Here is a 25,480-nt window from a genome sequence, read left to right as displayed (position 1 = left end):
TAAACAGTTGATGCTCTGAGCCAAGGTCTGCTGAAGGGTTTTGGCCTGAAACACAGACTGTTTACTCCTTTCCATCGATGCTGTCTGACCTGCTGAATCCCTCCAGCAGTCTGCATGTGCACCTCTTAAATGTTGCTATTGTGTCTGTTGCTACCACCACCCTTGGCAACCCACCACTCACTGTGTAAATAATAACTTGCCTTTAAGTCTACTTTAAACCTGTCCCCCTCTCACTATAAAACTATGATCTTGAATATTTGATATCCCCACCTTGAGAAACAAGACTATTTCCTCTACCCATGACTGGGAAGATGATTAAGAATTACGGGGAGAAGGCAGGACAATGGGATTGAGGACGTCTGTCACGACTGAATGGGGAAATAACAACAACCTTTAATGTCACAAGACCAACGAATTGATTGTAGACTTCAGGAGAGGGAAACCTGAGGTCCTTGAGCCAGTAATTATCGGAGGATCAGAGGTGGAGATGGTCAGTAACTTTAAACTCCTGGGTGTCACTATCTCAGGAGACCTGTCCTGGACCCACCATATAAGTATTATTGCAAAGAAAGCATGATTTCTGCCCTGCTTCCTTAGGAGACTGCGAAGATTTGGTATGTCATCAAAAACCTTGTCATATTTCTATAGACATGTGGTGGAAAGTTCGCTGACTGGCTGCATTACGGCCTGATATGGAACACCAATGCTTCTGAGTGGAAAATCCTACAGATAATGTATTCCGCCCAGTATATCACAGGTAAAACCCTCCCAACCATTGAGCACATCTACATGAAACGTTGCCATGGAAAAGCAGCATCCATCATCAGAGATCCTCACCACCCAGGCCATGCTCTTTTCTTGCTGCTGCCATCAGGTAGAAGGTACAGGTGCCCCAGGACTCATACCACCAGGGTCAAGGACAGTTACTAGCCCTCAACCATCAGGCTTTTGAACAAAAAGGGATAGCTAACTCATTTAAGGACTCTGTTATTTCATGCTCGTTATTTATTGCTATTTATTTATATCTGCATTTGCAGAGTTTGTTTACAGGTTTTCTTTCCTGGTGTTTATAGCTTACAGTTACTGTTCTATAGTTTTGCTAAGTATGCACACTGAAAAAGAATCTCAGAGCTGTGTGTGGTGACATGTATGTACTCTGAAAATAAATTTTACTTTGAACTTTGGTGAAGCAGACTCGATGGGCTGAACAGCCTCTGCTCTTTTATCCTATCATTAGTTAAGAACATACAATGTTTTAATTAGATATATGAAAGCTTTGCACAACTACAAAGGGCAGAAGCTACAGAAGCCCTGGTTCCCTCAGCATAAGGTTCAGGAACAGTTATTACCCTACAACCATCAGGCTCCTGAACCATTGTGGATAACTTCACTCACCACAACACTGAACTGATTTTACCAACTGCAAACTCTATTTCAAGAACTCTACAGCTCATGTTCTCAGCATTTTTTTTGTTTGCACAATTTGTCTTCTTTTCCATATTGATTATTTGTCAGTCTTTGTTTGTGTGTATATCTTTTGTAAATTCTATTGTGTTTGCCTATTTTTCCTGTAAATGCCCACAAGCAAGTCAATCTCAATGAGGTATATGGTAACATATACGTGTTTTGATTATACATTTACTCAGAATTTTGAAGATCATCAAGCAGGTTGGCAGGACTGAGGAAAATTTATGCAAAAACACAAATTCAGCAGGTCAGGTAGTACCTGTTAAGGGAAATGAACTGGTAACACTTTGGGTGGAGGCCCTTCATTGTGGCAGAGTCTTTAACAAGAGGGATTACTCTGCAGAAAGAGCAAAGGAGATTCACCAGGACAGGGCCTTGCTTGTCGTGTTCTGTTCTCTTTTGTGTCCTGTGTTGTTCTGCTGAACGTGGCGGGCATGCCAAGTTGTCACTGGAATGCATGGTGGCTCTTGCAGGCAGCCCACAGTGCATCCTTTTGGTGTGCTGGCTATTAACACAAACGACACTTTTCACAGTAACTTTCAATGTATATGTGATAAATAAATCTGAATTTGAATCCAAGTATTGCCTGGGATGGAGTGTTGCAATCGGGAGATGAAAGACTGGATAGGTCGGCTTGCTCTTCTTGGAGCAGAGGAGACCGAGGAGGTCCTGACGGCCTTTATGCGGGCATAAATGAACAGAGATGAGGAGAAATTTCTTTAGCCAGTGGGTGGCGAATCTGTGGAAGTCACTGTGTCAGATGGCTGCGGAGGCCACCTGATGAAGGGTTTCAGCCCAAAACATCGACTGTTCATTCCCCTCCATTGATGCTGCCTGGTCTGCTGAGTTCCTCCAACATTTTGTGTGGGTACTGCCGAGTATATTTGAAGCGAAGGCTGATAGGTTCTGGAGTTGCAAGGGCATCAATGAGGTTGAGAGCGAAAAGACAATCAGCCATTATCGAATGGCAGATCAGACTAAATGAGCCAAACGGCCTAATCCTACTCCTATTCCTTAAGGTCATCATTCCTTAAGGTTGGCGGGGTAGGCGGGGTACGAATTGCACTGGCTGAAATGCTGGCAGGGACAAAATGCTCAGCACAGTTAAACAGTGCAGTTGGTGGACAGGCACTGGTGGAACCTATGGGGCTACAGATCAAGAGTTCGGAAATGGGGTTAGTCTCGACCGGGGTTTCCCAACCTTTTTAATGCCATGAACCAACGCCATTAAGCAAGGGGTCCATGTACCCCAGGTTGGGAGCCCCTGGCTTAGACAGACTGACGCACACGTGATGAATCGAATAGCCGCCTTTGGCAATGAATTTTTATAACTCTGCGGTTCTCTGCTCCGCAGCAGAATCAGAATCAGGTTTAATGTCACTGGCATAGGTCGTGAAATTTTGTAGCAGCAGTACATTGCAATGTATAATAATAAAAAAAACTAAAGATTACAAAATGAAATATAGAGAAAAATAAATTAACTAAGTAGTGGAAAAAGAACAAAGTAGTGAGGCAGTGTTGATGGGTTCAATGTCCATTCAGAAATCGGACGGCGGAAGAAGCTGTTCCTGAAACATTGAGTATGTCTTCAGGCTTCTGTACCTCCTCCTCGATGGCAGCAATGAGAAGAGGGCATGCCCAAGGGGTGCTTAAACACGGATGTCCCTTGTTGAGGCATCGACTCAACAAGGTGTCCTCGATGCTGGGGAGGCTAGTGCCCATGATGGAGCTGGCTGAGTTTACAACGTTCTACAGGTTTTCCCCGATCCTGTGCAGCAGCCCCTCCAAATCAGGCAGCTGGAGGCTTGTTGCCCGACTGCCAGCAGTGAGAAAATAAGCCTCTAGTTTATGTGCTTCTCTAATTGAAGCTACGACCGCCCAGCACGCTGTGTGTGTCACGTCAGAGCACACTCACATGTTAATGACACGCTGAGCAGATGTCGCTGCTAACTCTGTAATATGAGGGAAAAAAATGACTTGCTCAGTAATCAAATGCAGGTGAACGGGGGACCAAGCAGGGTCCTTGCTGGAGTTGGATCACAATTAAACAGTAACACTACAGCCCGTCAATAAAAGACTTTGGTCAAGTCTCTCATTCAAGGGTTAGAAAGGCAAGTTTTGTAATCCTCACTGAAATGAATGAAATAAATGAGAGAACCGCTTATCCAATGAACCCATGCTGCTTTTTAGAAAGATTAGCCCCACTTCCTTATTTATTTAGAGATACGGCGCGGAACAGCCCAATGAGCCACACAGAGCAGCTACCTACTGACTTAACACTAACCTAATCACAGGACAATTTACAATGTCGAGGTAACCTCCGAACCAATATGTCTTTTGGATTGTTGCAGGAAACTGGAGCACCTGGAGAAAATCCATGCCACACCAGGAGGAACGTACAAACACTTTACAGATGACGCCAGAAATGAATTCCAAACTCCAACACCCCAATCTGTAATAGAGTCATGCTAACCAGTGCTCTAGCATGGCACCCCTTCATTCTACTCATTACCAACACTTCCATGGAGCTCCATCGTCGTTCACTTGTCTGATTCCACTTACCAGCTTCCAGCCTCTGCCTCTCTCCAGTCCCATTGCTTCCACCTACCAGCCTTTTTCCTGACCTTCTCCCCATACCTGTCTCCATCTTCCGGTCATTCTCCGACTCACCTGGTTCCACCTTTCACCTACCAATCTCTGTCTCTTATCTCCACCTCCACCTGACAGCATCTGCCCATTAAACTCCATGTCACCTGGTTCCACCTTTCACCTCCAGTCTGTGTCTCTTAGCTCCACCTCCTCCAGACTCCATCAGCCCATCAAACTCCGGCTCACCTGGTTCCACTTATCACCTACCATTTTCTGTCTCTGTACTCCACCACCTCCTCACTTCACCTGCCCATCATCCCCCACCTCATGTGGTTCCAAAGACAGGACTGTGCAAAAGTCTTAGCACACAAGACTGGACTAAGACTTTTGCACAGGACTGTAGTAATTTTATATATTGCTTTGTACTGCTGCCACACAAAAAAAAATCATGACATACATGAGTGATGATAAACCTGATTCTGATACGGGTCTCCATTGTGGACTGAGAGTGGGAAGCGGGCAGGGAGAGGGGAATCATGGTTGGAAAAAGGGGAAAGGAGATGGAAGGTATTGGTTTATTGATATTGATCAATAAACCAATTGTTCATATTCAAATGACCTTGCCTGTTGTCTCAGGGCTGACAGTGTCTGTACCCACGCCACCCCCCGGCTCTCCTTCTCTGTTACCTGTCCCACACCACTCCCACAGCATTCTACCCTCGCCGTTCCCAACATTCAAGTCATCAAGTCAAGTCACTTTTTATTGTCATTTCGACCATAACTGCTGGTACAGTACACAGTAAAAACGAGACAACGTTTTTCAGGACCATGGTGCTACATGAACAATACAAAAACTACACTGGACTACGTAAAGAACAACGCAAAAACTACACTAGACTACAGACCTACCCAGGACTGCGTAAAGTGCACAAAACAGTGCGGGCATTACGATAAATGATAAACAAGACAATAGGCACAGTAGAGGGCAGTAGGTTGGTATCAGTCCAGGCTCTGGGTATTGAGGAGTCTGATGGCTTGGGGGAAGAAACTGTTACATAGTCTGGTCGTGAGAGCCTGAATGCTTCGGTGCCTTTTGCCAGATGGCAGGAGGGAGAAGAGTTTGTATGAGGGGTGTGTGGGGTCCTTCATAATGCTCCTGCAAGATTTACAAACTAACTCTCCACTCCACGTTGACAAATACAGTACTGTGCAAAAGTCCTAGGCAACCTAGCTATATACATGTGGCTTAGACTTTTGCACAGTACTGTACTACTTACTAATCTCTGTCTCCACCTTTTCCTGTCTCCATCTGCCCATCATCCCCACCTCACCTGGTTCCACCTATCACCTACCAGTCTCAGTGTCTTGGTTCCGCTTCCTCCTGACTCCATCTGTGCATTGAACCCTACCTCATCTGGTTCCACCATTTTTCCCCTTACTTCCCCAGCCTTATCACTCCATATCACTCCCCTTCTCTCTCCCCCTCCATCTGCTATCACCCACACACTCCTTCCTCCGTTTCCCTCCTCACCTCCTTTCCCTTTACTCCATGGACCACTGTCCTCACCTGCCATTGTCCACCTTTGTCTTCCCAGCTTGTGACCTACGACCTCCCAGCTTCTTGCATCATTCCCACTCTCTCCTCCCTCACCTGACCCACCCATCGCCCACCAGCTCTTTCTCCATCCTTTATTCCTACCTTTTTTATATTTTGTCCATATTCCCTGTTTCTTTCCAGTCAAGATGAAGGGACCAGATCTGAATGCCGATTGTCCATTTCCTTCCCTAGGTGATGCCTGACTTGCTGAATTCCTCCAATGCTTTGCCTGAAGCTCCACCTATCACCTACCAGCTTGTCTCAGCCCCACCCCATCACCTCTCTACACTGGATACTTTCCAGCCTCACTCTCAGTCCTGACTCTGGGTCTTGACCCGAAATGTTAACTACCCCTATGCCTCCACAGATGCTACCTGACCCGTTGAGATTTTAGTCCCATTTCATCCTGCCTTTCCACTCCCCCATCTCACATCTCTGCAATTTATTTCCTTTTATCTAACAGCCTTTCATCAGTTTGAGTGGTGTTTCCACCCAGTGGCCACTCTATTAGGTACCTCCTTTACCTGATTAAGTGGCCACTAGATGTACTCTCATGGTCTTTGGGCGCTGTAGTTCAAAGTTCAAAGTTTAAAGTGAATTTATTATCAAAGTACATATGCCACCACCTACAACCTTGACATTCTTTTTCATCTGGGCATACTCAATAAGTCCATTATAGAGTAATAACTATAACAGAATCAATGAAAGACTGTACCAAGTTGAGTATTCAGCTACTGTAGCCCATCTACTTCAAGGTTTGACGTGTTGTGCCTTTCAGGGATGCACTTCTACACATCACTGTTGTAAAACATGATTATTTGGTTGTACACTAGCAGTAGGCCTGATGTTGTGATGTTGTAGTGTGTGAAGGAAGAGAAGTGGGTGCAGTTACTGTTACAAGAGAGAAGGTGCTCAAAAAGCTGAAAGACCTAAAGGTACACAAGTCACCCGGACCAGATGAACTGCACCCTGGGGTAGCATTAGAAATTGTGGTGATCTTTCAAAAATCATTGGACTCCGGCATGGTGCCAGAGGACTAGAAAATTGCAAATGTTACTCCACTCTTTAAGAAAGGAGAGGGGCAGCAGAAAGGAAATTATAGACCAATAAGCCTGACCTGAGAGCTTGGGAAGATGTTGGAGCTAATTGTTAAGGATGAGTGATGGAGTACTTGGTGAGACAGGACAAGATAGTACGAAGTCAGCATGGTTTCCTTCAGGGAAAATCTTGCCTGACAAACCTGTTGGAATTCTTTGAGGAGATTACAAGTGGGATAGATAAAGAAGATGTAGTGGATGTCGTATATTTGGATTTTCATAAAGCCTTGACAAGGTGCCACACATGAGGCTGCTTACCAAGTTAAGAGCCCCTGGTATTACAGAAAAGCTACTAACATGGTTATAACATTGGCTGATTGGTAGGAGGCAGCGAGTGGGAATAAAAGTATCCTTTTCTGGTTGGCTGCCAGTATCTAGTGGTGTTCCGCAGGGGTCGGAGTTGGGACCGCTTGTTTTTATGCTGTGTGTAAATGATTTAGATGATGGAATAGATGGCTTTGTCACCAAGTTTGCAGATGATATGAAGATTGGTGGAGGGGCAGGTAGTGTTGAGGAAACTGGTAGGATGCAGGTGGACTTGGACAGATTAGGAGAATGGGCAAGAAAGTGGCAAATGAAATACAATGTTGGAAAATGCATGGTCATGCACTTTGGTAGTGGAAATAAATGTGTGGAATATTTTCTAAATGGGGAGAAAAGCCGAGAATCTGAGATGCAGAGGGACTTGGGAGTCCTTGTGCAGAACACCCTGAAGGTTAACTTGCAGGTTGAATCGGTGGTGAGGAAGGGAAATGAGGTCATTTCAAGGGGTCTAGAATACAAGAGCAAGGATGTCATGCTGAGGCTTTATAAGGCATAGTGAGGCCTCACCTTGAGTATTGTGAACAGTTTGGGGCTCCTCATCTTAGAAAAGATGTGCTGGCATTGGAGAGGGTTCTGAGGAGGTTCACAAGGATGATTCCAGGAATGAAAGGGTTATCATATGAGGAACATTTGATGGCTCTGGGTCTGTGCTGTCTGGAATTTAGAAGGATGAAGGGAGATCTCATTGAAACCTTTTGAATGTTGAAAGGCCTAGACAGAGTAGATGTGGAAAGGATGTTTCCCATGGTGGGAAAGTCTAGGACAAGATAGCACAGCCTCAGGATAGAGGAGCGCCCTTTCAAAACAGATGTGGAGAAATTTCTTTAGCTGAAGGGTGGTGAATTTGTGGAATTTGTTGCCACATGCAGCTGTGGAGGCGGATTTAAGGCAGAGATTGACAGCTTCTTGATTGGACGTGGCATCAAAGGCTACGGGAAGAAGGCCGGGAACTGGGGTTGAGGAGGAGATAGAAAAAAGTATCAGCCATGATTGAATGGCACGGCAGACACGATGGGCCAGAAGGCCTAATTCTGCTCCTATGTCTTATCGTCTTATGGTCTACCTGGTTGTCAGCATCTCTGGGGATCTATCCTGGATCCAACACACAGATGCAAATACAAAGAAGGCATGACTGCAGCCATACTTCATTAGGAGTTTGTGGAGAATCGATATGTCATCGAAGCCACTCGCAAAAATCTAAACATATACAGTGGTGAGCATTGTAACCGGTTGCATCATCGTCTGGTATGGAGGGGCCACTGCACAGGATTGTAAAAAGACTGCAGAAAGTTGCAAACTCTGCCAGCTCCATCATAGGCACTAGCCTCCCCAGCATGGAGGAACCATCAAAAAGGCAGCGTCCTTCTTAAAGACCCCCATCACCAAGGACATAACCTCTTCTCATTGCTGCCATCAAGGAGGAGATATGAGAGTCTGTAGACACACACTCACTGATCCAGGAACAGCTTCTTCCTCTCTGCCATCAGATTTCTGAATAGGCAATCAACCTACGAACACTACCTCAGCACTAATTTTCCTCTCTTTCTGCGCCACTTTTAAAATTTAACTTTCTTTTTTACTATATATTTCTTATAGTAATTTAAAGTTTTAATTATTGCGTATTGCAATGTACCGCTTCCGTAAAACATTAAATTTCACGAAACATGCCAATGATGTTAACCCTGATCCTGATTTTGATTGATGTGAGTTGCTGTTGCCTTCCTGTCAATTTGAACCAGTCTGGCCATTCTCCTCTGACCTCTCTCATTAACAAGGTGTTTTCACTCTCAAAACTGCCACTCACTGGATGCTTTTTGATTTTCACTCCATTCTCTGTAAATTGGACTGCTGTGTGTGAAAATCCCAGGAGGTCAGTAGTTTCTTAGCTACTCAAACCTTCCCATCTGGCACCAATAATCATTCCACAGCCAAAGTCACTTAGACCGCTTTTCTCTCCCATTCTGATATTTGGGCTGAACAACAAGTGAACCTGTTGACCATGTTTGCATGCTTTTATGCATTGAGTGGTTGCCTTATGATTGGTTGACTAGATATTTGCATTAATGAGCAGGTGTACAGGTGTACCTAATATAGTGGCCACTGAGACTATATTAACCAAGAGTGCAGTGCAGTTTATTAAAAATGAAAACAAATTCTCCTCACCTCTCTTTGACTCACATTAAATAATTTAATTAAATTATTGATAGTGCTTCGTCTGAAAGATTTTGACTACAAGAAATTAACACATTAACAAGTCATTAAATATAGTATCTGCAAAATCACTGCATAGTTTCACCAAGTCCCAGCTGTCCATTCAGCTGCGCTCCCAGATAAATTTAGGCCTCTATCCTTGCCAAAGTTTTATTGTTAAAACACGTCCTAATGGCTTATTTCTTTCCAATTTCTTCAATAGTCTTCTGGCTTTGTAACACTCACAGACATATGTACTCTATTTCTGACCTCCTGACATCATTAATGCTCTCTTATTTTCCTCCAGCAGACACCAGCATTGAACCAGGATTCTGAGGTGGCCAACTAGCAAAATCACTTGCTGGATCAGCGCGCCACTCAACGATTCGTCATGAAATTTTGCCTCATTTTAGGAAGGATATGGAAGCTATAGAGAGGGTGCAGAGGAGACTTACCAGGATTCTCCTTGGATTAGACAGCATCTCTTCTGATGATAGGTCGAGAGAGCTCAGGTTTTTCTCTTTGGAGTAGAGAAAGATGAGAGGTGACTTGATAAGAGTTGTATTAGATGATAAGGGGCATAGGTAGAGTAGACGGGGAAACAAATGTCTTTTCCCCAGGGCAGAAATGAACAATATGAGAGGACGTACTTTTAAGGTGCTTGGAGGAAAGTATAGGGGGATGTCGGTGGTACGTTTTCCTGCACAGAGAGTGGTAAGTGCAGGGAGTGCATGCCGGAGGTGATGGTGAAGGCAGATACTTGAGGGACATTTAAGTTACTCTTAGGTACACATACAAATGAACAATGAAGGACTGTGTGGGAAAGAGTTAGACTGATTGTGCAGTAGGTTAATAGACTGACACAACATTGCGGACTGAAGGGCCTGTACAGTGCAGTACTGTTCTGTGTTCTATATTTCCTTTCTAGCTTTGTGATAGTCCACCAGCTTTTTAATACTCAGAAGCACCTGTGCTCCATTTCTGACTTCTTGACATCATTATATTTCTCCCATCCAACACCAGCAGACAAGCCTCATGCAGGATTTTGACCTGACACATTGACAATTCCAGACCCCACGCTCCACTGCCCACAGAAGCTGCTCGACCCACTGAGCTCTTCCAGCAGATTGTCCATTACTCCACCAAATATCAGCATCGAAATGGGTTTATATTTGCATTTGCACAGTTTGTTGTCTTCTGCACTCTGGTTGATCTTTCATTGATCCTGTTTCTAGTTACTATTCCATAGAATTGCTGAGTATGTCCACAGAAAGGTGAATCTCAGGGTTGTGTGTGGTGATATATTTATACTTTGATAATAAACTTTACTTTGAACTTTGACATTATTAATTTTTTCCCATCCAATCCCAACACACAAGCCTGATGGCAGGGTTTCGACCCAAAACACAACCAATCCTATCCCCCCACTCCCCTTAGATGCCGCTTGACAGCCGAGCTCCTTCAGCAGATTGCTTGCTGCTCCAAAAGACTTCAGCAATGAGCCGGGTTTCAGGGGTGGAGAGGTGGTGGCGCTATCTGCTGCGTCATCGCACCTCCCAACAACTCACAATGGAGTCTCTTCTGAGAGAAAACCAAAAGCGAGAGGGCAGAGGTTCGAGGTGAGAAGAGTAAGATTTAAAAGGCGAACAAGGGGCAACTTCTTCACGTGGAGAGTGATACGCATAGAGAGCTGCCATAGGAAGCTAAGGCACGGTAGCATAGTGCTTAGCACAACGCTTTACCAACAACCTGGGTTTAATTCCTGCTGCTAGCTGTGAGGGGTTTGTATCGTTCTCCCTGTGGCTATGTGGGTTTCCTCCAGGTGCTCTGGTTTCCTCCCACAGTCCAAAGATGTACTGTTCGGTAGGTTAATCCTGTGATTAGGCTAGGGTTAAATCGGGGGCTGCTGGGCAGCGTGCTCAAAGGGCCTATTCCGCGCTGTATCTGAATCAATAAACGACACTTGCACAGGTAGGTAGATCGGAAAAGTTTAGAGTGATATAGGCCAAACGTGATCAAATCAGAATCAGATTTAATATCACTGGTATATGTAAGGAAACTTTGTTTTTTGCCAGTAGTACAGAGTAATATACAAAAGCAAGCTATAAATTACATGATGAAATACAGTATACAGTACTGTGCAAAGTCTGAGGCACGTACATATAGCTACGGTCAACGTGGAGCAGTGAGCGAGTTTGTAAATCCAGCGGGAACAAAGGATGTTGGGAATGGTAAGGGTGGAGCACTGCGAGAGGGCATAAGATAGGTGGCAGAGAAGGAGTGCCAGAGCGGGGGGAGGGGCGGTGTGGCACAGGTGCAGACACACCCAGACCTGAGACACCAGGCAATGTAATTTGATGCCAAATAATTGGTTAATTGGTCATTACAGAATGTCTCTCTGGTGCTTCCCACCTCCTCCCCTCTCCCTTCCCCTTTTCCCAACCATGATTCCCCTCTCCCTGCCCCCTTCCCACTCCCAGTCCACAACAGAGACCCATATCAGAATCAGATTTATCATCACGCAAGTCATGAAATTTGTTTTTTTTGCAGCTGTAGTACAGAGCAGTTACATAAAATTACTACAGTACCGTGCAAAAGCCTTAGCTATACATATATGCTTATGACTTTTGCACGATAGTGTATATATATATTTATAAATTAAACTAGCAGTGCTAACAGAGAGCAAAAATGGTGAGCTAATGTTCATGAGTTGGCTCATTGTCTGCAATAGGACCAGTTTAGATGGTAATCTTGGTCAGTATGGACGAGTTAATCTGCAAGATGTCATGAAATTTGTTGTTATGTAGCAGCAGTACATCGCAAGACATAATTATAAAAAGAATTGTGAATTACAGTAAGTATATACAGTATATATTGCTCTTCTGCTCAGTACCTGTTCTTGTGCAGCCATAACTACACACACACACATTTATTTATTTATCTTAAATTAAAGAAGTAGTGCAAAAAGAGGAAAAAATTGTCGTGAGGTCATGATTGACAGGCTTGTCATATGTGGAGGGTTTGATGGCTCTGGACCTGTATTCACTGGGATTCAGAAGAACGAGGGGTAACTTCATTGAAACTTATCGAATGGTGAAAGGCCTCGTAGAGTGGATGTGGAGAGGATGTTTCCTGTGTTGGGAGAGTCTAAGACCAGAGGGCACTAAGACACAGAGGACACAGTACATGCTATAGAGAGAATGCAGAGGAGATTTACAAGTATATTGCCTGGATTGGAGAGCATGCCTTATGAGAATAGGTTGAGTGAACTTGGCCTTTTCTCCTTAGAGCGAGGTGACCTGATAGAAGTGTATAAGATGATGAGAGGCATTGATCGTGTAGATAGCCAGAGGCTTTTTAAACGGGGCTGAAATGACTAACACGAAGGCATAGCTTTAAAGTGCTTGGGAGTAAGTACAAGGGAGATGTCAGAGATAAGTTTTTACACACAGAGAGTGGTGGGTACATGAAATGCACTGTCAGTGACAGTTGGTAGAGGTGGATACTGTAGGGTCTTTCAAGAGAGTCTTAAATAGGTACATGGAGCTTAGAAAAATAGAGGGCTGTGGTAGGGAAATTCTAGGCAGTGTCTAGAGTAAGGTTACATGGTCGGCACAACATTGTGGGCTGAAAGGCCTGTAATGTGCTGTAGGTTTCTATGTTCTATGACACAGCCTCAGAATAAAGGGGCATCCTTTTAGAATGGGGATGAGGAGGAATTTCTTTAGCCAGAGAGTGGTGAATCTGTGGAATTTGTTGCCACAGGTGGCTGTCGAGGCCTTGTCACTGGGTAAACTTAAGGCAGAGATTGATAGATTCTTAATTAGTCAGGGCACAAGGGGATACAGAGAGAAGGCAGGAGTTTGGGTCTGAGAGGGAAAACAGATCAACCATGATGAACTGGCAGAGCAGACTTGAAGGTTTAAATGGCCTAATTCTGCTCCCAAATCTTATAGACTTTATGAGTTCAATTGTTCATTCAGAAATCTGATGGTAGAGGGGAAGAAATTATTCCTGAATCATTGTGTTTATTATTTATGGTTGGTGTTGGGGGGGGTGGGGGAGTTGGATTGTAAGGAATGAGTGCTCAGGACTTGGAGAGAAACTGCTATTTTAGGATTGATACTGCACCTTCAGAATATCGCAAACCCCTTAAGGAGGGAGAAAGCCAGGCAGCAAAGAAATTTGGCAGGCAACTGAGCTGCATACACAGCAACTGAAACCTTCCATCAACAACAAAATGTCTTATCTCACGCTCTTTTCCAAATTCACATTATTGACTGCAGCCTCTGGAATGAAGCAGTCGCTGAAACTTCATCCCGCACTTTCGTCAGTGATTTGCACTTTATCACTGAGCGATTCCCTTGTGGTTTATATATCCTGTCATCCATTTGATGAAATATTTTTGACTTCAACTGAGATGTTACCTTATTGAACCAGTTTGAGGCTCCTAATTTCAATTTTCAAAACCATCCTCAAAGTTTTTTTCTGGTTTGAGATAAAGTAATCTTTGCTTCCCTTCAGTACTGGTGCACAAAACCTGAGCTGTGTAGTGATTTCACGATTCACTGCATTTATTCACCTGGATTACCCAGCAGAACAACTCACACCCATAACCAATACCTTCAAAAAAAGTAGGAGGCAAGGATCCCTGCAGGTTCCCCTCCAAGTCAAACACCTTGCGTTAGAGTTCCCGCATGCCTGCCACTTTAACACTGTCTCGGTTGGCTGTGGTCATGGTTATTCATGTATGGTTGAAAGACACAATGAATCCTAAAGCACGCTGGAGGAACGACGCATCATCTTCTGTCCTGGTCATTCTAATTGGCTGCACCACTGTCTGGAATGGGGGTGGGGAGCTACTGCGCAGGACTGGAGTAAACTGTGGAGAGTTTTAAATTTAGTCAATCCATTATGGGAACTAGCCTCTGAGCGGTGAAGCGGTGCCTCGAATAGGCAGTGCCATCATTAAGGACCGCCCCACCCACCACCACCCAGGACATGCCCTCTTCTGATTGCATCAGGAAGAAGGTACAGAACACACACACTCAACGATTCAGGAACAGCTTCATACATTAATTATTTAATGTATATATATATATATATATATGTACCGTAATTTACAGCTTTTTCTATATTATCATATATTGCATTGTACTGCTGCCGCAAAGTTTACAAATTTCATGACGTATACTCGTGACATATACAGCCTGACTCTGATGTTGCACCATCCTGAACTCCAGCTTTTGGTATCTTGTTCTTTGTTTCTGCCATTTTGATGTAATTTCCTGATTTTCTAACCTGGTTACCTCATTATAGGAAGGATGTGGTAGCTTTAGAGAGGGTACAGAGGAGATTTACCAGAATGCTACCTAGATCAGAGAACATACCTTATGAGGATTGGTTCCATGAAGTAGGGCTTTTCCCTTTGGAATGAAGGAGGCTGAGAGGGGATTTGATAGAGATATACAAGATGATAAAAGGCACAGATTGAGTGAACAGGCAGCACCGTTTTACCACGGGGTGCAAAGGCAAATAGGAGAGGGTATAATTTCAATGTGATTGGAGGAGGAAATAGGGAGGATTTTTAACACAGAGAGTGGTAAGTGTATGGATTGCCCAGGGACGGGTAACATCTCTGGTGAAGGGGCTTGTCATATCCAATCTGTGTTAACTCATTCACCTTTGGTCCCTGCCAGACACTCAGCTCTCATCTGTGGCTCCAAGTAGCTGTTTGCATGCAACAGGTGGGCTAAACCAGGTGAGGGTAGCCAGCGACCCTCATACCCTGGTGAGATAAGGACATGCTTATCCTAGCATACCAAGTCAGCTCTGGCAGGATGGGGGGATGAGATCTACAGTGAAAGCTAATGGCCTGGAAGGCAGCATTGCAATGCTCCGTGGAGGGAGTTAGGGGTCAAGTTAGAGTTTACGGACTGGGAGGTCAGGAGCTCGGTCATATTAGGGTTTAGGGTCAGGGATGTGGGGAGTTTGAGGTCAGATTAGGGTTTAGGGACAGGAATGTGGGGAGTTAGAGGTCAGATTAGGGATTAGGGACAGTGATGTGGGGAATTAGAGGTCAGATTAGGGTTTGGGGACAGGGATGTGGGGGAGTTAAAGATCAATTATGGTTTAGAGACAGGGATGTGGTGAGTTCAAGGTCATATTAGGGTTTAGGGACAAGAATGCAGGGAGTTAGAGGTCAGATTAGGGTTTGTGAACAGGGATGTGGGGCAGTTGAGATCATATTAGGGTTTAGGGACCGGGATGAGGGGAGTTCGAGGTCATATTAGAGTTTAGAGACAGAGTTGTGGGGGGTTCGAGGTCAGATTAGAGCTTGGGAACAGGGATGTGGGGAGTTCGAGGTCATAGTAGTTTAGGGACAAGGATATGGGGAGTTTGAGGTCATTGTAGGATTTTGGGACAGGGATGAGGGGAGTTTGCAGTCATATTAGGCTTTAGGGACAGGGATGTGGGGAGTTAGAGGTCTGGCCAGAGTTTAGGCCTCTGTTCTCCTCTTCACGTACGAAGAAAAGTGATGCAAACAGGTGATGAAGGACATCTTCAGTCCATCTCCAGTTCAGCTCCGCGCTCACTGGCCAGTGACATGGACAGGTGTGTGTGTGTGTATGTGTGTGTGTGTGTGTGTGTGTGTTGCTTTGGGGGGGGGGACAGGGCTTGTTTTGCTGTTGTTTTGTTGCTTGTTGTGTTCTGTGTTGTTCTGCCGAGCATTGTAACAATGTTATGCACTGGAATTTGTGGTGACACTTGCAGGCTGCCCCAAGCACATCCCGAGGTGTACTTGTTCTTAACACAAATGACACACTGCAGGATATGTTTCCATGTACATGTGATCAATAAATCTTGATCTAAATGGGGGTGAGAGGGAAAACAAATTAACTATGATCATATGGCAGACTGGACTCGATGGGCTGAGTGGCCTTTGTCCTAGATGGACATCTAGTTGAGCCAAAAGGCCTGTTCCCCTGTTGTGTGACACAGGGCAGCACTTTCGTTGTGGGCTGGAGGGCCTATTCTGTGTTGTATGAATCTAAGATCTCTAGCTAAGACTTTTATCTTTGCCGTGCAGTGCCACAAAGTGTTTTGATCAAAGGGCATATTGACGTTGCGTCTTTTCTCCCCTCCTCCGAGTTCTATTTCCAATTATAGTGTAGTCAGTGCGTTAGGAATTCCCAGCTCCTACCTTCCTTTCTGAAAAGCTCTGTACTGACGATGGCTGTCATCGACTGCAACTTCTGCTTCACCAGTCGATCTGGAGGAAGGTTCTTGATAAAATCACGCAACAAGTGGCTACAAACAAAGCACAGTAAAAAAAAAACAACACATTGAATATTCAAGAGATGCATCAGCACTTTTGGAGCATGTGGGAGCTATCAGCATATTTTGAGTGTATTAAATATTAATGAATTGGCATAATCGTGTCAGATCATTGAATATTAATACAACGTAGCTGAAAGATCTGACAATGAAATAAACAGAATATAACATCAGAACTTTTTTCCCAATTTAATTTCTCGTGTCGTTTATATCCAACCCAGAACATCAGGTCAGGCCTGGTGACTGGGCGACTTTCACACCGTGTTATCTCTGTATGAGAAGAATGCTATAATATATTACTCTTGCGTTTTGCATTTACTGTTTTCAAGCCAAGGCTTCATTTATCTCTGAATTGTGTGTGGTATAAAAGGCAAGAAAGAAAAGCAACAGACGCAAAATACTGAAGGAACTCAGCAGGCCAGGCAGCATCAGTGGGAAAGAGTGAACAGTCGACGGCTTTGGGCTGAGATCTTTCTTCAGGGCTGAGGGAGAAAGGGGGAGATACTTGAATTAAAAGGTGGGGGGAGGGAGGGGAAGGAGGCTAGCTGGAAGGTGATAGGTGAAGCCAGGTGGGTGGGAAAGGTGAAGAGCTGGATAAGAAGGAATCTGATAGGAGAAGATAGTGGACAATAGGAGGAAAGGAAAGAGGAGGGGGAATTAATAGGCAGGTAAGAAGTAAAAGGTCAGAATGGGGAATAAATGGGAGGGGGGGTGGAAATTTGTTCACTGGAAGGAGAAATCGATATTTATACCATCAGGTTGGAGGCTACCCAGATAGAATATAAGGTGCTGCCTCTCCATTCTAAAAGTGGTCTCCTCTTGGCACAAGAGGCAGTCATGGATCGACACATCGGAACATTAATGGGAATCAGAATTAAGATGTCTAGCCACCCGGAAGCCATGATTGTGGCGGATAGTGCAGAGGTGCTCGGTGAAGCGATCCCCCAATTTACGACGGGTCTCACCAACATAGAGGAGGCCACATCCGGAGACCGGTAACAAAAGACAATCCCAGCACATCCACAGGTGAACGAGCGTGGTTGAATGGTGGGGTACCCATGGCGGTGCAGCAGAGAGAACTCCAGTGATCTTGGTGTGGGGTTCGCAGGTTGTCCCCGACAATGCAATCAGTTTTGTCCACGTACTCCAGAACATGAGGGGTGGTAGATTAATGGGAAACCCACAATAAATTGCCCCTATTGTGTAGGGGTGGCAGGGTGGTGATACATCTCCAACAAAGAAGGTATAAAGCACTCTTTCCCTTCGCTAGCCTGCAGGACACCCTTGGGCAAGGTGTAGCACCTGCTTAGCCCCTGGTCAAGTTTATGTGAAGTCATGGGAGCATGTGCTGGATGGTTGTATGAGCAGCTGGTGCATATCACAAGTCCTGGTTATGTGACCATTGACACCAGGCAGACCATCTCTGAAGAGTATTGATAATGGCTGGGGTCACCCATCTTGTAAAGACACTGTCCAGAAGAAGGCCTTGGATTGGAGGATTGTGACTAGTGGTGTCCCACAAGGATTTGTTCTGGGACTCTACTTTTCGTGATTTTTATTAACGACCTGGATGTGGGGGTAGAAGGGTGGGTTGGCAAGTTTGCAGATGACACAAAGGTTGGTGGTGTTGTAGATAGTGTAGAGGATTGTCAAAGATTGCAGAGAGACATTGATAGGATGCAGAAGTGGGCTGAGAAGTGGCAGATGGAGTTCAACCCAGAGAAGTGTGAGGTGGTACACTTTGGAAGGACAAACTCCAAGGCAGAGTACAAAGTAAATGGCAGGATACTTGGTAGTGTAGAGGAGCAGAGGGATCTCGGGGTACATGTCCACAGATCCCTGAAAGTTGCCTCACAGGTGGATAGGGTAGTTAAGAAAGCTTATGAGGTGTTAGCTTTCATAAGTCGAGGGATAGAGTTTAAGAGTCGCGATGTAATGATGCAGCTCTACAAAAATCTGGTTAGGCCACACTTGGAGTACTGTGTCCAGTTCTGGTCACCTCACTATAGGAAGGATGTGGAAGTATTGGAAAGGGTACAGAGGAGATTTACCAGGATGCTGTCTGGTTTAGAGAGTATGGATTATGATCAGAGATTAAGGGAGCTAGGGCTTTACTCTTTGGAGAGAAGGAGGATGAGAGGAGACATGATAGAGGTGTACAAGATAATAAGAGGAATAGATAGAGTGGATAGCCAGCGCCTCTTCCCCAGGGCACCACTGCTCAATACAAGAGGACATGGCTTTAAGGTAAGGGGTGGGAAGTTCAAGGGGGATATTAGAGGAAGGTTTTTCACTCAGAGAGTGGTTGGTGCATGGAATGCACTGCCTGAGTCAGTGGTGGAGGCAGATACACTAGTGAAGTTTAAGAGACTACTAGACAGGTATATGGAGGAATCTAAGGTGGGGGCTTATATGGGAGGCAGGGTTTGAGGGTTGGCACAACATTGTGGGCCGAAGGGCCTGTACTGTGCTGTACTATTCTATGTTCTATGTTCTATGTTCTACTTTCTAACCTCTTCTGTAGAAAAACTTGCCAAGAACAATCATGGTTATGGAAAGACCACAATCGAGGAGATGGAGGAGGAGAAGATGGCGGCGCGACGGCAGCGTGCATGGCCTCTCCGATGAATGATATCTATAATCTGTCAAGTAGGGTACTGTACACAATTCTGATTTGATGGAGACAGACGTGAGAGTTTGGAGGAACATCTGGAGAAACTTCTGAAATGCCCGCTTCGCTGCCACTGCTACTGTGTGGTCCAGAATCTCTGGAGCAGAAGGCCCCGAATCCTCGGCTTTGCTTGTTTCGGCGGCCGGGGCGAGGTTGAAGGCGCTCGGCAGAGGATGGCACTCGGAAGGCTGTATCGGAGGGGCTGGTTGGAGGCTCGAAGTTTTCGGATGGATGGACTCAGTGTCGGCTGTAGTCGGCTGCTTCCAAGGCATCGGCAAGTTGTCGATGCCTGGAGGTTTATGGCAAGGAGTTTCTCCCTTTTGCTGCCTGCTATTGGGGACTCAGGAGTCGATCGGGATTTGAGACTTTTTTTACCGTGCCCATAGTCTGTTTTATCAAATTATGGTATTACTTTGCACTGCTGTAAGTATATGTTATAATTATGTGGTCTTGTCAGTGTTAGTCTTTAGTTTGTCCTGTTTTTCTGTGATATCACTCTGGAGGAACATTGTATCATTCTTAATGCATGTATGCATTTCTAAATGACAATAAATGAAGACTGAGTGTTCTCATAATCTAATCTAATCTACTCTAATCTAATTGTCTACATCATACGACACAGCACATAATGAATGAACAAATAATTATGTAGATGATGTGGAAAGGTGTCAAAGGTTACAGGGAGAGGGCAAGAGAGTAAGGCTGAGAAGTATAATAAATCAGCCATAACGGAATAGCAGAGCAGACTTGATGGGCTGAATGCCTTAAATCTGCTGCGGGGGACTGATGGGAACATGGGAGACACAGAGTTAGATTAGCAGAGGATAACGTTGTAAGAATAGATGCTCGATGGTGTTAACCTGTTGGGTTGAAAGGCCTGTTTCCGTAATCTGTCTCTCAAGTCAATGTTGAGTTTATTGTCAACTGCACAAGTCCACATAAGCACAGGATAGAATAAAAAAAGCTTACATGCAGCAACATCACAGGCACAGAGCATCAGGTACCATTCAAGAGAAAAAAAACATTGATATCAAGAAAGAACAGAATTAGAAAATTAAAAAAAATATCCATTTTAATGCAAAGTGATCAAGGAGGCCCGAGTGTTGTTATACTAAGGTAGTGATTTGTGCTATGCAGGTTGGTTCAAGAACCAAATGACTTAAAGGAAGCAGCTGCTCCTGTACCAGGTCGAGAGAGACTTCAGGCCTCTGTACCTCCTGCCCGATGGCAGAGCGGAAAGATACTGGAGTTACCTCCCAAAACAAAAACAGCTCTCCAGTGGTAGCCATGATCCTTTGCATTGCAGTCCAAGCTCACCAACGTCCTTCAAGGCAGAAAATACGCCACCCCGATCTGATCAGGCCCACACTGGTTCATAACCTACCGCCTCTTTAAGGATGGACAATAAATGCCAGTATTGTTGGTGGCCTCACCATCCCATGAGTAAATAAATAAATTATAGAGTGAAAGTACATTTATGCAGCACCTTTCCCAGCTCTCTGAGCACTTTACACCCAATGAAGACAAAACTCAGCATCCATGAAGGGGAATAAATAGTTGAAATTTCAGGCTGAGACCCTTTGGCAGGACCGGAGAGGAAAGGGACAGAAGCTGGCATAAGGTGGGAGAGGCGGGGGAGGAGTACCGGTTGGCAGGTGAGACCAGGTGAGCGGGAAAGTGGGTTTGTGGGGGAGGGAGGATGAATTGAGAAATTGGGAGGGGATAGGCAGAAGAGGTAAAGGGCTGAAAAGGAAGGAATCTGATAGGAAAGGAGATTGGACCTTGAAAGAAAGGAAAGGGTGAGGGGGCAATGAGCAAGTGAGGAAAAGAGGAGGGCTGAGACAGTAACCAGAATGGGGAATGGAAAAGGGGGGGGGGGAGAAATTACCATAAGCTGGAAAAATTGATGATCGTGCCATCAATATGGAGGTTCCCAGGTGAAATGTGAAGTGTTCTTTTCACCCTATCTCGGCTTCTTACTTCATTCTCCCCTCCCTCACCCACCCACCTGGTCTCATCTAACACCTGCCAGCTTGCTCTACTTCCGCCACCTTCTTATTCTGGCTTCTTCCCACTTCCTTTCCAGTTCTGATGAAGGGTCTCGACCCTACTGCTTATTCCCCTCCACAGATGCAGTCTGAGTTGCTGAGCTCCTTCTGCATTTTGTGTGTGAGGCTCCAGATTGCTAGCATCTGCAGAGTCTCTCGTGTTTACACCTGATGAATACATTGTCAGGTGTAGTCACTGTGAGTGTAGTCATTTAGAGATGTGGCATTGAGCATTAAATCTGTTTAGCAAGGGCTCCCTTGTTCATCTCATCAACATAGTCATAGAACAATACAATTGGAGAAACAGGCCCTTCTAGACCATGCCAAACTATTAATCTGTCTAGTCCCATAGACATGCACATGAACCACAGCCCACTACATCCTTCGCATCCAGGTACCTATCCAAATTTCTCTGAAATGTTGAACTCAAACTTTCATCCACCACTTCCGCTGGCAGCTCATTACACACTTCACCGCCCTTAAGTGAAGAAGTTCTCCCTCATGTTCCCAATAAACATTTCATCTTTCACTCTTAACCCATGACATCTAGTTCTAGTCCCACCCAACCTCAGTGGAAAAAGCCTGTTTGCATTTACCCTATCTGTACCCCTCATATGTTGTATACTTCTTTCAAATCTCCTCTCAATCTTCTGTCCTCTGGGGAATAAATTCCTAACCTTTTTAACCTTTCCCTATAACTCAGGTCTTCAAGTCCTGGCAATTTCCTTGTAAATTTTCTCTGCACACTTTCAATTTTATTGGCGTCTTTCCTGTAGTAGGTAGACATTGCAACAGAAACTCCTACACCAACTGAGAGGGTAAACCAATTGGCTAAATTTTCAGCAAGGGGCAGGGAAAGACCCCTAGTGGTAATATAGCACAGGACCAGGTCTTGCAGCCCAACATTTGTACCATCCAGATTTACACTAATCCTCTGACACAATCCTACTGAGTCCTGCCAACCTTCCCATCAACCCCTGCCAGAGTCCACCACACTACTCGACCCGCTGAGCTTCCATGCAAACCGCTTGTCTTTTGGTGGTGTTGTGGCCAGGTTACTGAATTAGTATTCATGTCTCTGGACTGCAGATCTGGAAGTAGATTGTGAGGACTGTGAGAGAATCATCGGGGTCTCTCTTCCCTCACCCCCATCCAGGACAGATTCAGAAGTGCTGCATTCGCAGGGCCCCCAACATTGTCAAGGGCCCTTCCCATCCATCTCACAATCTCTTTGACTTCCTACTATCAGGCAGAAGGTACCGCAGCACAATAACAAGGACTGTTACGTTAGATAACACAGCTTCTTCTCCCAGGCTGTGAGACTTATGAACACCTTGCTACCACTCAGTACATATTATTTTTGACAGCGCCAGTAGCATTATACTGTTTTATATTTAACTATATGCTGTACTGCATATGCACTTTGTGCCAACTTGTATATCTGTCTTTCCAGACTGTTGCCGGGAAGTAACTGTCGATACAGATGAATGTAATCACATAGAAACACAGAAAACCTACAGCTCAATGCAAGCCCTTCTGCCCACAATGCAGTGCCGAACATGTACTTACTTTAGAAATTACCCTCTATTTTTCTAAGCTCCATGTACCTATCCAGGAGTCTCTTAAATGACCCTATAATATCCGCCTCCACCACCGTCGCCGGCAGCCCATTCCACACACTCACCACTCTCTGCGTAAAAAACTTACCCCTGACATCTCTGTACCTACTTCCAAGCACCTTAAAACTGTGCCTTCTCGTGTTAGCCATTTCAGCCCTGGGGAAAAGCCTCTGACTATCCACACGATCAATGCCTCTCATCATCTTATACACCTCTATCAGGTCACCTCTCATCCTCCGTCGCTCCAAGAAGAAAAGGCCAAGTTCACTCAACCTATTCTCATAAGGCATGCTCCCCAATCCAGGTAACATCTCCTCTGCACCCTTTCTTTAGTTTCCACATCCTTCCTGTAGCAAGGTGACCAGAACTGAGCAGAGTACCCCAAGTGGGGTCTGACCAAGGTCCTATATCACTGTAACATTACCTCTTGGCTCTTAAACTCAATCCCACGATAAAGGCCGGTGCACCGTATGCCTTCTTAACCACAAAGTCAACCTGCGCAGCAGCTTTGAGTGTCCTATGGACTTGAACCCCAAGATCCTTTTGACCCTCCACACTGCCAAGAGTCTTACCATTAATACTATATTCTGCCATCATATTTGACCTACCACTGCTGTCTTTGTTTTCCCCAAGAAGGTAACGCTAATCCTGGAACCTAAAGGAATTAAGGAGAGAAAGCCCAACCATTTCCTAAGCATACAGCTCCGTCCCTTTGCAGAGAAGACACGAAATCACTGACATATGCAATGAAATTCCTTGCTTTGTAGCAGCAATACAGTGCAAGGCATATGAAGTTACTATAAGTTATGATTTAAAAAAAGATAACAAGTAAACAGAGCAAAAAGTGAGGTAGTGTCCACGGTTTCATAGTTTGTTCAGAAGGAGGAGAAGCTGGTCCTAAAATGTGTCCTCAGGCTGCTGTACTTCCACCCTGATGGTCGCAATGAGAAGAGGGCATGTCTTGGCTGGGTGAGGATCCTTAATGATGAATGCTGCCTTCTTAAGTCATCATCTTTTGAAGATGTCCTCGATGCTGGAGAGGCTAGTGCCCATGTTCGTTCGTTATGTGCCATGTCATATTGACGTGGGTGATCATGGTCTTGGCAAATGTTCCTACAGACGTAGTTTTCCATTGTCTTCTTCTGGACATTGTCTTTCCAAGACAGGTAACCCCAGCCATTATCAATCTTCTGCAGAAATTATCTGCCAGGTGTCAGTGGTCACATAACCAGGACTTGTGATATGCACCAGCTGCTCATACGACCATCCACCACCTGTTTCCATGGCTTCACGTGACCCTGATTGTGGGGTCAAAGTCTAAGAAGGTGCTACACCTTGCCCAAGGGTGACCTGCAGGGTAGTGGAGAGAAGTAGCACCTTACAACTCCTTTTGGTAGAAACACATCTCCACCCCACCACCCAAAGAGCCCACGATGGAGCCATCAGACCAGTTTTATTCCAGTTCCTGAAGAGTCAGACCCCACCAAATAAAACCACCTGGTTCGGCACAGAATGTGCACCTGTATGGTCAGTGCAAAACTCACCCAACGATGCATTTTATTCTGAATGTACAGACAGGGAATATTGACAGGACAACTGTCTATACTGATTCAGTTACAGGAATACTTTATACTGATTTTGAGCTTCAAGTGACATGTATCTCCTCTCAGGCTCAAATGAGTGAAGAAAAAATCATACTTCTTCTAGCTTAGGCAGGGAAAAAGATTGCAAACATTAAACATGCCCAAATTTTGTGATGACACAATTTTATTTTTACTCAACAGCTTGTTAATGTACTGAATTTCCCAGCTCAGGGAGCTGTTAATGTTCAATACATTCCAGGCTGAGATGAAGACTCAGATGGAACAAGCCCTAGGCTAAGAAGCCCAAGCTCAGGTTTAAGTTCAAGTTGAATTGACATTCAACCATACGTGAATACCAATGTATACAGCCAAATGAAACAGCCTGACACCTCCTTCGGTAGAGATGTATCTCTACCCCGCCAACCTCATTGTTAACCCCTTTATTTCTGGGATCATTCTCATGAACCGCCCATGGACCCTCTCTAATACAAGCAGGTCCTTTAGCAGATAAGGGGCCTACAATTACTCACAATGCTCCAAGTGCAGCCTGACCAATAGCTTGAAGAGGCATCTTGGATGGCATCTACAATTTGGAGCTATTCAATCAGTACTGTGCAATACATACAGTACAGTGCAAAAGTCTTAGCACCCTAGCTATACAGTGTCCGTAGAGAGTAATCACTACCCTTTTTCATGGTTTATTGTTTTACAACATTTAATCACAGTGGATTTAATTTGGCTTTTTTGACACTGATCGGCAGAAAAGGACTCTTTTGTGTCAAAGCAAAAACAGATCTCTACAAAGTGATCTAAATTAATTACAAATATAAAACACAAAAGAATTGATTGTATAATGTGACGAAAGTACACATAGACTAAGATATTGACTGTCCTGTGCTATCACCAGTGGGATCAACAGTTGATCTGCCACCTGTCTTCAGGAGAGAGAGATAAGTA

General features: G+C 44.8%; 1 protein-coding gene across 2 annotated transcripts in view; it reads right to left on the bottom strand.

Annotated features, from left to right (window-relative positions):
- Positions 1 to 25,480, bottom strand: part of LOC134345844 (dedicator of cytokinesis protein 2-like) — a 1,258,793-nt gene that overhangs the window by 809,096 nt on the left and 424,217 nt on the right. For both annotated transcript variants that reach the window (XM_063047144.1, XM_063047146.1), the window contains one exon: positions 16,469 to 16,575. In XM_063047144.1, the coding sequence (XP_062903214.1) occupies positions 16,469 to 16,575 (107 nt within the window). The remainder of the gene's footprint in view (positions 1 to 16,468; positions 16,576 to 25,480) is intronic.

Source organism: Mobula hypostoma, chromosome 4, assembly GCF_963921235.1.
Source record: "Mobula hypostoma chromosome 4, sMobHyp1.1, whole genome shotgun sequence".
Taxonomy (NCBI): domain Eukaryota; kingdom Metazoa; phylum Chordata; class Chondrichthyes; order Myliobatiformes; family Myliobatidae; genus Mobula; species Mobula hypostoma.
Note: the sequence above shows the minus strand (reverse complement) of the source record. Positions and strands in the feature narration are given on the sequence as shown.